The 13,036-nt window shown below is 41.6% G+C and overlaps 3 protein-coding genes across 3 annotated transcripts; all 3 read right to left on the reverse strand.

Moving 5' to 3' along the window:
- Positions 1-1,500: 1,500 nt before the first annotated feature.
- Positions 1,501-3,014, reverse strand: LOC308361771 (transmembrane protein 169-like; the record flags this gene model as incomplete). The annotated part of the gene is made up of 2 exons (XM_080834211.1): positions 1,501-2,147; positions 2,789-3,014. The coding sequence occupies 2 exons, from the start codon at positions 3,012-3,014 to the stop codon at positions 1,501-1,503; spliced, it is 873 nt and encodes a 290-aa protein (XP_080690337.1).
- Positions 3,015-3,715: 701 nt separating this feature from the next.
- On the reverse strand, positions 3,716-7,307 carry pecr (peroxisomal trans-2-enoyl-CoA reductase). Its single transcript, XM_080834200.1, has 8 exons — positions 7,181-7,307; positions 6,757-6,890; positions 6,397-6,562; positions 5,909-5,990; positions 5,531-5,627; positions 4,988-5,098; positions 4,603-4,714; positions 3,716-4,262 (listed from the first exon to the last, which is right to left on the reverse strand). The coding sequence occupies exons 1-8, from the start codon at positions 7,290-7,292 to the stop codon at positions 4,180-4,182; spliced, it is 897 nt and encodes a 298-aa protein (XP_080690326.1). The 5' UTR covers positions 7,293-7,307; the 3' UTR covers positions 3,716-4,179.
- A 2,717-nt stretch (positions 7,308-10,024) lies between these two features.
- rpl37a (ribosomal protein L37a) lies at positions 10,025-12,456 on the reverse strand (the record flags this gene model as incomplete). The annotated part of the gene is made up of 4 exons (XM_080834358.1): positions 10,025-10,193; positions 11,192-11,274; positions 11,453-11,581; positions 12,406-12,456. The coding sequence occupies 4 exons, from the start codon at positions 12,454-12,456 to the stop codon at positions 10,130-10,132; spliced, it is 327 nt and encodes a 108-aa protein (XP_080690484.1). The 3' UTR covers positions 10,025-10,129.
- Between the last annotated feature and the right edge of the window lie 580 nt (positions 12,457-13,036).

Genomic DNA, 13,036 nt, shown 5'->3' on the forward strand with positions numbered 1-13,036 from the left:
CCCCTGGTTGACTGCAAAAAGACCTTCAGGTGACTGGAGAGGTGGTGCACTGTTCTACTGTACAGCGAAACCAGCACAAATATGACCTGCCACTAAGTACTGACCATCCTTTTTTGTTATTTTTAAACTGTAAAATAAAAATGTAGTCTTGATTAAAATATTAAAGAAGTGTGTCATCTTTGTCTCGCTTAGCTATTCACAGTAACAGAAATTTTGACTAGAGGTGCCCAAACTATTGCATGCCACTGTATCCAGTCTTATCGCTTGAACTTCACACTATTTCGTCCACCCTACAAATCGGTGCAGTTCAATGTAACGTCATTAACTTGGCAGAAGAATTCTTCTAATTCAGTTCTAAAGAACATTGTTGCTGTTGTCGTAATGATGTAAGTAATGATTAACCATGCAGCACAGACAGTTAACATGGAGGATGACCACCAATGTCCACGGTACACTGAGATGTGTTACTGTACACTGACCAAAGCCTCGTCTCTAAACATGTTGCATTTAAGTGACTCACTGAAAAATGTGATAAAAAAGGATTTAAGTTCAGACATTACATTTACAAGTTCTGTTGAAAAGTGTTTAGTGAACATTTGTGATTGAGCTTAGATGTGGCAATTAGCAATGCAACTGAAAGTGAAACTGACAGATATACACAAATACACACCTGACAATCACAACGATCACATAATATATCTGGTGACCAAACCTCTCATTCTTAGCAGTGCATTTGCACACATGAACACAAGCACACAGATTCCACAAAGCCTTGATCATATGATCAGACAGCGAGACACATCATCTCTTTAACTACAGATTTCCCAACACAGTATCTGAGTCAGACATTCCCCCCACACTATGGGGAACAGGGTCTTCCAGCACCAGGCTTCCACAGGCCAATCCACAGAAGCCTTTGTCCATACCAAGGCACAGCACCATGATGAGAAGTGCATAGGCTAGGACGAAAACTGGGTACATGGTCATCTTGTTGACAGTGACTTCGGATGTGACTTTAAGTCTTATTGAAGAGTCCTTTCAAAGAGCTTATGAAAAAAAATTAAATGTTTTTAAACTGACACACACACACAACTACAAAACTTCCCACTGACTCAAGTAAACTCACATACAATATGTTTCATCATCATTGTCATCCTTTTAGGCCTATGTGGCATGTAGGGCCAACACTATGGACTTCCACCTCTCTCTATCCTTTGCTAGTAAATGTATCCTTTCAATTGACTTCCCTAGTTCTTTTGCTTCTTTCAATATAGTCCTTTTCCATGTTTCCTAAGGCCGTTACCTTCATTGCTGATATTCTAGCGATGTTATTGACATGTCCACACCATTTCCATCTTCTCCAATTGATCGTTGTTAGTAAGGCATCTTGTAAACAATATGTTTACAAACCAATACATAGACATGCCTTTTGATCAAATCTTCTATTCACACCCGTACACACACACACAAACACACAAAGCTTTGAGCTTGATCACAAGATTAGACACATGACATCTGATCTGCCTCGTCCACCCTCTTCAACTGCAGATTTCCCGACAGAGTATCCGAATCTAGGAGCTCCACCACGCTATAGGGGGCACAGTCCTCCAGTCCAAGCTTTCCACAGACCCATCCACAGAAGCCCTTCTCTAGGTCCCTCACGACCAGCCACCACTCCGCAAACACCCAGGAGAGCTGAGCCACGGCGGCGTATACCCCCATGCCCAGGGACAGCACCACAATAAGGGGCGGGTAGACAAGGATGAGGACCGGACACAGCGTCACCTTGTGGAGAAACGTCCGCTCCTCGTTGTACACCAGGAACACGTTGTACCAGGTGAGCGTGCAGTAGTAGAACGAGGTTATGAAGGAGAGGAGGAAGACCACTGGCAGGCAGGAGAGGCTCCACAGCAGCACGTGGGGGCCCTGGCCTGGGCCTACAGTGCAGGAGCGCCTGCCTCCGGCGGCCTCAACCGCTGCCGCCTCCTCGCACTCAGCGTCCAGGCGCTCCTTGGAACGAGCCATCTCACGAAACTCCTTGTCAGTCAAGCTCACATGGATGTCCACCATTTGACCCTTCCGCTTGCCCCGTGTGATGGTGCCTGTCAGGGTGACGTAGCGGCTGTCTGGAGGCATGCTCCAGGTCTCTGCAAGAACCGGGTACTGGAATGAGTGCTTTGCATAGTATCATTCATTATTAAAAACTGCTAAATATTGGAGCCCATGGTTTCGTGAGCAAATCTCACGAACCGTAAAGCTGCACAACAGTGGTTCAGGCATAAAAAGGTCATAGGCCAGTAAACTCATGATTTGTAAACGTTCAAACTCCTGCAGTGATATTAAAACACAACCGCCAGTCGTTACACATGCATCCACACATATGCAAAAACAAAGGTCAGGCCCTCGGGTGATGAAGGGATTGCAACGGGACCTGCCATTCACAACAAAGTATTTTAAGTTTAGAGGCAGCTGGCTCAGGTCCAAAATTGATATGCACATGCATCACATGACATACACATTGAAATACAATGAGTGACCATGTAAAGACCATCTTAGAATAAACATTACACACACATAGCTTGAAAACAGGAATAACTAGATCTACTGGGAACCAATCAGTTGCTTTACACTCCTGACACACCGGAATAGGTAGACACACTGTTTTTCATACACAGGATGTACAAACACATGGAGCAATTCCTCCAGGCACATCCCCCAGAGGAAACCTGCTGTTGTTGATAAGACATAACAGCACATTGTTTTCAGTATGCATTGACACAAACAGTACCTTCCTCAGCAATGTCGCTAGTGACATTGCCATCTTCCTCTGAGGCTCCCTCTGCTCCATCTTTATCCTGCTCCTCTGCCTCAGAGCGGTACACAATGATGGATTCCATCTGCTCCTTCTTCTTCCTCCTCTTCCTCCGCGTAGCCGTGCCCTCCTCTTCTGCCGACGACCTCGTCTGAGAGGGGGTCACAGGGTTTCCCTCTGCAGGGCACTCCTCCTGCTCCATGCCGACCCTGTGCTACACGGGTCACACCCCAACCCGGTGAGTCTTGTTTTCGGGAGCTAGTCGCACATAAGCCCCTCCTTTCTGAGTAACCCAGCAACACCACCACTGTATTAATGGAATGGAACGAATAGAAAGGTTTTAGGTACGCGAACTTTACCGATTGGTTAATTAGTTATTAGGATCGTGTGCATCATCAGTTACATGCAGGTATTGAAATTATAATAGTTTATACAATTTCTAAAGGTGCTGGATTTGGTCATTGCACCTGCCAAGTAATGGCATTCTCATCTCAATTCAGTTCGGAACATATCACTGCACTTTAGAACGCGATAGATAACGATAATCGAGGTATGCATGCTTACCTGAAATAATAATAGCACGTTTCGTGTGTTGACCTAATTTCCTCACAAATCTTAGCTCGCACAAGTCTGACCTAGGGCATTAACTGAAAACATCTTCACACGTGCATGCTGAGACTAGTAGCCGAACAATGACCATCCTAGAGTCGGATCGTTCCCCCCGCCCCTTCAGTTCCCAGACTTGGCCAATGGGAATAGTTACGCTTCTCACGGTTCTGCCTAGTAACTAGGGCTTTGTGGAAAGCTGGTCTTAAACGCAGTGCTGCACACACAAGGCACACGTCACCAGAGTGTGCAATCAATGATTCATATTGTTTCTCAGGCAAAAGCTAATGTGCAGTCAAATGACAATTTCAATAATATATTATTGAATGTGAACAAGGTCATGAAAGTGTGAAGCACTACCTCCCCCCTTTAAAAACAGTACTTCAAAACATCACAGCATTACCCATTATAGTTTTTATTTCACAGGAGATATTAATATTTACGCGGGAGTAAACATGGTACTATTTCTAAAATATTTACACTCATAAATGACATACAAAGCGTAGCTCAAAAATTAGAGCATAAACTCTAGATTAACAGTTTTACAAACGTTTACCCCAACCTCCCTTGCAATTTCCTTTCCCACCTTAGTGTACCATATGCAGATTTGACTGACATATCAATGCATCTTTTGTGATTTACTGTACACCTATGGCAGCATGAATTATATATGGTCAGTTCTTCAAGATCAAGGCACTGTTTCTCAGGCTTTCCCTGCCTGGACAGTCTGGGCCAAGCTTTCTGGAATCCTTATGCGTTGGTCACAGTTTGGATTTAGGGCCCATAATCTCTTTCAGGGTGTTTGTGTTTTCGCCCTCAGGGGCTTCTGGCCAAGAACTGTGGTCTGGACAGAGAGAGGTAGAGAGCAGAGTGAACCCAGGGCCGTGGAAAAATGCCTTGCACAACTATGATGATATAATGCTGACAGAATGTCTTGATTACATGGCATTCATAACACCAGAAGCAATGAAAGAAATTGTTACCAATAGACACTCCACTGAGGAAAAACAGCCTTAAAAGAACCATGGTTAAACATTTTTAAATGGAACAATAGATACATACTTTATGTATAAATATTTATGCAGCCAGCATTATTTCAAAACAATAAATAAGATGCTTAATTCAAGTGAGAATTTTACATGGAAGCAGTTCTAGTGTACTGTCTGCTCTTTAAGAGTGATCACCTGGAATTTCCCACATGGAGTGGTAGAGACTTTGTCCAGCGTCGACTTTCAGGGTCTCCCCTGAAATGTATGAGGCAGCCGGGGACAGAAGGAAGCACACAGCTGGTGAAATCTGTAGGAAAATACACCAACTTAAGGTGCGGGATAAAGTCCAAAGACAGAAGTGCATTCCTTGAAAACTTAACTCCTGTGGCTTTAATGGTTGACTATAGCATGCGTTAACAGCTATTAAGATTATGTGTTACATTTTCACATCATACATTGAAGATCAAGCTTTCAAATCCAACTGAGTGTCTTGGAAATCTATGTCTGCAAAGTCACTGAAATGGAACAGTACGCAAACGGGCTGGTTGGGTACTGCAGCATGCCAGCTCAGAGCACTCACCTCCTCTGGGACTCCTAATCTTTTGGCTGGGCTGAAAGGTATAGACATTTTGAACAGCGTTGGCCCAAAGTCTTTGTAGTTTTCCATAGCCGTTTTGGAAATAATGGTCCCCTGTAATTTTGAGAAAAGGACACTGGTCACATTTTTGTTATTATACTGAGGCAGGCTAGATGAAGCATTCATTCTTAAAGGGCCATTATGGAGGTTTTTATCTCTAAAATTGTGAGCTAACTAGCTAACAGACAAGAGACCTCCCTTGGAAACACATGTATTGTGGTTATATTGGGCAGCGTCATATAAAAGCTGACCACAAAACTGCCTGCTGAATAGCCGTGGTGGTTTGTAAGAATGTTTAACTCCCCTCCACGTGATTTGAGGATGTTACAAAACTAGCTACCTACAAAAACATGCCAAAAGGTTAAAAACCAGCATAATATAAATGTGTTTCCCAGTCCAACCTTTGTCAGATATGCCACAAGAATCTGAAAACCTAAATCAATATTACTGTCTGCAAAACATTTGTATCCAGATACAGCCCCTTACCGGAGCAACAGAGTTGACCCTAACTCCATCGGCAGCCCACTCTATGGCCAGACTTTTGGTCAAGTTGTCCACTGCTGCCCGAGCAGCCCCTGTGTGCCTTTGGAAAAGAGAATCAAGGGCATAGCCGTAACAATGTTGCCAAAATTGAGTCTATGAACATCAGGCAATTGCTAGTGGCGTGTACTGCACACAAGTAGACTGGTGAGAGAGCCTTTTGAGAGGATGAAACTGACATTAATTACATGGGAAAAGAGGTGTAGACCAAATTGGATTTAAAACATGTGATGGAGTCTTATCCTTTGTGGGGCTATAGGACACTTACCCATGGTGTCTGACAGATCAGTAAATGTAAAGCCTGTAGAAGGCCTCTTTACTTACGCCATGCCAGGGAATCCTTTCCACATGTCAGCAATGATGTTGACGATTACACCTCCGTGATCCTTCATCCAAGCACTGTAGACTATGAATCCCAAAAATAAATTGGCATTTTTGCTAAACACTTCAATCATTCTCCATCATATTGTTTCCACAACAAATATTATAACAATATATATATACACATTCTAAAAGGAGTCTAATCCTCCACACCAAATAGTGGTTGGCCATGAAGTGTAAAGAGTGTTATTATTTTCATGCTGAAAAGTATAATCTTTTAAATTAAGATATGATTCATTTGACTTTGTGTCAATGTTCACATCACAATCACATAATTGGGTAAAGGGACATGATAGTATGAGTAATTGAAAAGCTTCTCATACGGGTATTTGTGTAATTTGATTTGTCTTGTGTGTAACCCTCACCCCAAATAACCACAATAGATTAAAATTCTAGTGAGGTGAGGCATCTATGCATCCTCTGTGACCAACCTTCTTTAGAGCAAAGGAATGTCCCAGTGAGATTGGTGTCAATCACAGCCTTCCAGCCCTTAACAGTCATATTGGCAACAGGGCTTGTAAACTGGCCGCCACCATTATTAACCAAGAAATCAATCTTTCCATGAGACTTCAGGACTGAGCCCACCAAGTTTTTAACCTGCCAGAGACGGAGTAATGATTATACTATAACCTGCCAATATTATGCTCAACTGACTTCTCACAAGGAAACTGAATGGGTGACTCAACAAATTGTAGACATTCTAGCAATCCAGTTTCGTTATGGATCAGAAATTCTGACTCTCAAGAAATACCCCCCCCCCCCCCCCCCCCAGGACAAGCGCGTGAGCTCACCTCTTCCTCATTCCGGATGTTGCACGCTATCGGGGTAACTTTAGCTGGGCTCGATGCCGGGATCTTCTGTGTCAGTTCTTGAGCAGCCGCTTGCAGTCGCTCCAGTTTGCGTGAAGATATAACAACACTGCAGCCTAGCGAAACATACAGGGAATGTTCCTGATTGACTTGATCGTGATAAAACCAAGATTAATACCACACCGTTCCAAATCCGTACGATATCTTCCTCTACCTCCATAACTAACATGACTTTTCACTTAAAAGTCCTTCATGCAAACTCTTGTGGAAACGTTGACCAAGCAAAAACTTTGCTAGCTACCAGTCACCACTACATGCATTGCTTAGTGGGGTAAAGTTCATTGAAATGACAAGGAAAAAAAAGAAGCGTCTTGAATGATACTGAACTAAGGCAAAAAATACTTACCCAACTGAAGTAGTTCAGATGTGATAGCTTTCCCAATACCCGTTCCACCTCCCGTCACAATAGCGACTTTGTGATTGAAAAGTCCAGCTTTGAAGACACTGGAGGCAGCCATGTTGCTCCAGCAACTGAGCAGTTCAACTGATCACGTGACATTGATTAAACGCATCTTTATTACCACAAAATTCAGTGTCACAATCTTCGCGGAAACGTAGACGTTTATGGAGTTATCTAATTTGTGTTAAAGTCGCAAGTTTGATTTCAGCTTCAATAATAAAACCTAATGTAAATGTAGGCAGACTTCAGCAGCATTAACCATAGTTTAGGGCACACAAATTACATGTAGATGCCCCAGAGAGCAGAAAATATGTAGGGACCCTCAAGGTATCCAGCTTAAAGTAACACTATGGAGTTTCTGGAACCGCCAGGTAGGGTGCTTCTTTTCTACTGGACTATTAAGTGACTAATGTGTTGTCTTGTGATGCACTTGCTTGATGTTTGACTTAGGAAAGTTGTTAAGCTAGTTTGCATTAACAAAGTAAGCTAATTTCTACAGGGTTTCGCTAAATGTAGCTCGTAGGATGACATCTCGTTAGCGTTGTAAGCAAGTATGTAAGTGCTCTCGCGTCTGTCTGCTTCTTTGTAATGTTATTGTGATAGCTATGTTGGCTAGCTTGCCTACAACTTTCCTAACCGTCTATCATCAAGCAAGTGTAACACAAAACAAAGCAAGACAGCAAATAAGTTACTGAATAGTCCAGTAGCCTCCTACCTGGCGGCTGCAGAAACGCCAGTGTTACACCATCCCAAATCGGCAAATAACTGCTCTTGGGGTCCAGTCGAAAAATTCACAACCTTTTAAGGCATATCTGACTGATTTCAATAGAAGGGGGCAGATGGAGGCAACTGGAATTAATTTTACTGTATAAACAAAAAATAAGAGTGGCCACCTTGCCTGTCAATCATGACAAATGCTGGACTTGTGGAAGGTACCACCAAGCATTACTGCACAACCTAGTCTCTAGTCTCATTAAAATGTGGCTTATACCAGTCGCCTTAAAGGCCATACAACCCTCAGGGTCGTGCAATAAACAGAGCCCTGGTGCTGGAGTGCGGGATCTCACCAGTACTCTGGAGCTTCCACAGGGTACCCCCAGGATTTTTCATCTCAAATTTAAGACTTTTTAAGACCTTTTCAAGACCACTTTAAATGAAATTTAAGACCAACATCGCACCTTTCCTGATATGCATATGAATAAAATAAAAAAATGTAATCATAAGACAGAACCATTTAAAACAATAACTGTGAGAGGTGGACGTGTGAGTGTGAGTGTGTGTGTGTGTGTGTGTGTGTGTGCATGCGTGTCTGGATACGTCTGTGGTTGAACCTGTGTGCGGTTGTAATACAAAAGATGCTACAGCCTTTGGAGCTCTGCGCTTTTGGCAGCAATCTGTTCATCCAGTTTTGATGAGTTCAGCCAACTTATTATAGCGGGAGCTTTTCCATAAAAGTTGCAGTGTTTTTTAGGTGTTTGTTGCAATTAAATTGCGGGAGCAGCAAGTGGAAGTTGTGATAGAGTTGCGAATTTCACTCTTTGTAATAATAATTGAGTTATTTGTTAAAAATAAGTATTTATAATAATACATTATTAATAAACAAACATTCATTAAATAACAAATCCATTGAGAAATGGTCCTCTAAATAACCTCACCAACATGCCAAATAAAAGATTACCTTGACTACAAAAATGTAGCAAAATAGGCTGTTCTGGCCTCTGCTTATTCAGGTCAGCAAATGTATATTACTTGTATTGTTGTTATGGAAACAAACACCGTTTAGTATTGGACTTTTACTTTGACATCATTCAAATGTTCCTCTCGTGGAAATTGCAACAGCTGTTATCCACAAACATAGTTATGCGATGTAATGCTAAACACGTAGTGAGAACAGTACATAGGCAACAACGAAGTGCACCTGTTGGTATTACAAAAGAACCACCAGTAAGACTGAATAAATTGTTATGAATCTCTCAGCCTTCACATATAATGGGGAAAAGACAGCCTGTGTCACTGTGATCTGACGTCCTCACCTGCACGCCTTTCTGCCGTTATCAATCGGTTTTGCTATCCTTGTTAATTTGTTTTATCTGTTTATGCTATTACACTATGCTACCTTATCTTCAAACAGAAAGTAAAGTTACAGCTTTCGAGGGTTTGGGAAATAATCGCTGCTAAATTTGCCTACTTCTTATTTACATGTTTGGTGGAGTCAATCCAGAATTAGTGTTGATGATATTATAATCAAGTCACCCAAACTGCCGTGAAAAAAAACGGGAGTCGCAGAAACTGTTGTTGCATTCCTGTACAACAGTGTGTTCTTTAATGTTAGACGTTTCAATTTCTTTATTCACCCAAAAAGCCCCGCTCCACTGTTGCCTGTGATAGCAGAAGCTTATTAACTAGCATTACCCTGTCCCTGACAGGGCAGTGTCCTAGATAACTGTCTAGCTAGCTAGCGCAGCTAGTAAATAGCTAATGTTAGCTAGTTTTATCCTTTATATCGTGTCAGCTTCTCAGCCAGTTCAGAGCCAGGTTGCCTGGTATTTTGGATGCGACGTTTGGGTGTACTAAGATTCGTTGTCACAACGAACAATAAACAAATGTGGACATGATGAACGAAATTTAAGACCTGTTGACGAAAATTTAAGACCTGTTGACAAAATATAATACCTTTTCAAGGCCTTAAATTATGAATACTAAATTTAAGACTTTTTCAAGTTTTTAAGACCTCGCGGGTACCCTGTTCCAGAAGGAAAACACAAACCAAGAATTTCACAGAAGCAAAAGTCGCCCAAGACAAATTTATTGTGGGATGTTCATTTAACCACGGTTTATATGCAGAGTCCCGAGACATGGTGATTTTTATCTGTATAAAAAAAACAAAGTCCCGGTTTACTGGTCCTTCAACTCCTTCAGTCTCTTGATGGCAGACTTCACCGTGACGGCGGACGTTGTGCTGAGGAGAGAGAAGGAAAATTAGGTGGCAGTTCATTATATACACAACAGAAAAGCCAAGTTGAGGCTTAGAGGTACAATAAACCACAGGTAGCACACTGTCTAGGTGCCTGAAGAAGTATTTGTTAGATATGGATTCTTTCACAGGGGCTCCCCACTCAACCCTACCATATCAAAATACTGCCACTTTCCCTACACACCCGTGATGCAATCATACCCATTTAATTCGGAACCTGCTTTTCATTGTACAGAACAGCTCAGATCATCAATTCCCAGAATTACAAAGAACAATACAAATTGTAAAAAAGTAGCTCTTCATATTCAAGTTTTGGTTCTAAAATTTAGAGCATTGCCATCCTCCACAACCTCCTGAGGTGAATCTAGGACCTCTAGCTACGCCATGCTTCGTATATGCACTAAAAACCTCACAATTTGGTTCAGATGACATTCAGACCAAATTCTTCCATGGTTTTGGTTTAACATCTGACTAGAAGGGCCAAAATCATGCAGTTAAAAGCAGATTCAGTCTTCAAAGTCAAAATGGATTATTCAAGAATAATGATGGGGTAAAAAACTAAATTTAAAGCAATCTGTCTGATTACAATTTAGTTCAGTGCACCCGCTGTCATTTCTAAGCCAATATGCATTATGTACAAATCACCACATCAATAAAAGCGGGTTTAAAAATGCAAGATCAGCAAGCCTACAAGCAATTCCAGCATTACTGTTCATGAGTGAGCAAACTAGGCTGCATATCAGAGGTGACAATCCAACTGCATACATGACTAGCGCAACACCATACTATACCGGCTCCCATACCACTGATGCAGAACTGAGCAACAGACACCATTGCATGGCTGCAGCCCACACTGCTTGCCACTAATGACCGCAATGAAGCAATCCTGTTTACATTTCCCCTTGCCTCTTCACTACCAGGGGGAGTGACATGGAACACATTATTCTAACAGATACGGACATCAGTTTAATACACCATCTTACTTGTATGTCCAAGCACCACCAGCAACAGTCTTCATACAGGACCCACAATGCCAGATGCCAACAGCCCTCCTCTTCATCTTGGTCTGCAAAACAGTTGTTTAGAATTCAATTAGAGAAAAGCCAAATGATCACAATTGTCTACTGTTCAAACATCATGAATTCAATTCAATCTGTGCTCAAGACCTGAGCAACATGAAATACTTCAAAGTCAGACAACAAGTTTGTTTTTGCTTTTCAGATCCATTTAAAAATGTTTCTCACCTTTCCACAGAACGAGCAGGTGTACTTGCTGTGCTGACTGATTTCAATTTTCTTCACCATCTTCCTGAGGGAGGCCCCGTAACGGGTGCCATACTTCCCCACAATTCCCACCTTCTTGGTGCGTTTGGCCTGCAAAGTTCACAAGAGGTCAGACAACATTCTCCCATGCACAAGTTAACCCTATTCACTGACTGATGGTAACACTAACATCAGGGTCATTCACGTCAACTGAAGGCAATAACTACCCCTACTCATTTTGCATTAGTTACTTCTAAAGTTATTGACTTAAGTGAAATGTCCCAAATGGCCCACATCATCCAACCTGCTGGCTAGCTTGCCAATTTCGCGGCGCCTACCAGAATAGCATTTAGTTCGCGGACAAGACCAACAGTTAAGTTGCAACTATGATGAAGACAACTGAGCTTGGCTACTTTAAAAACACGGTATTCAGACTACTTGGCCTAGAGTCTGCTACTGTCATCACTTAGCAGCAGTATGGTATTGCAGGCTTGGAGCAAGCTAGCGCCATAAGCTATCCAATGATAAGACGGCATTAGGTATGCAAGCTAACAAGAATAATGCCATTTTACACCGGTGATTACCTGTACTACAACACTGCCAACGCAAGGTCTACACAACCTTCATATTCTACTAAGCTACACGTTAAGACTATAAAATCCACAAAACAATCCCACTGCTTAGCTGGCTAGTGTAAGTAGTGCATCAAAATGCTTAGCACAGGGACCTTCTAGCCATCATGACTAGCTAGGAGTTGCTTTGGAACGACGTTGTAAACACAACCTAAATATGACTGATATTCACAAATACTTATTACATTTTGTAGGATGCGGTATCATGAACACAAATAAGACTTTGGATTTAATATACAGTCCGTAAAAACCCAGGATTAACTAGATGCACATTGAAATTTCAAGTGAGGAAATCTGACCCACCATTACAGCAGAAGAGGTGCGGATCCAAAAGAGGGCATGATCAGGGCGCATGCGCAATTTAGCAGTTTTCGAGATATGGCATTGTGGGATAGTGGAGGACTAATTTGCCACTGAGAAAGGCGGGGAGGGTCGTCTTGTGTATTTCTTAGCTCCTTGAGAGACAATATTAAGACTGCCATGAAGCATTATTTTCTATATACCATATTTCAACAAATAAGCTTTGATGGGTCAATATGATTTGTGTGAAGGTTATAAAAGTGTTGTAATGAAGATTTGGTAATATAAGGTGTGCTCTACCAAATGGTTGAGCAGACCATTAAAGGGCAAACTTGTTTTTTAATTTCAAATAATTGTAACACTCAGACCACCACCATCACTATATAACTATTAATAACAAACTATATACGGATACTATATTTTATTTTTACTTTTAGGAGTAGCTACATACAAATAAAAAAAAAAAAACATATTTAAATATTATTGTGGTCAATCTTTTTTTAATAACCATACGACATCCTGGAGCAAGGATATAATACAAAGGAACAAAGTTAAAAAGACCTTTACTTTCAAAAAGATTGACACACTGACTAACACAATCCCATACACATGTATATTAAAATCTTCAGTGAAG

The sequence above is a fragment of the Sprattus sprattus genome, assembly GCF_963457725.1.
Source record: "Sprattus sprattus genome assembly, chromosome: 3".
NCBI lineage: Eukaryota > Metazoa > Chordata > Actinopteri > Clupeiformes > Clupeidae > Sprattus > Sprattus sprattus.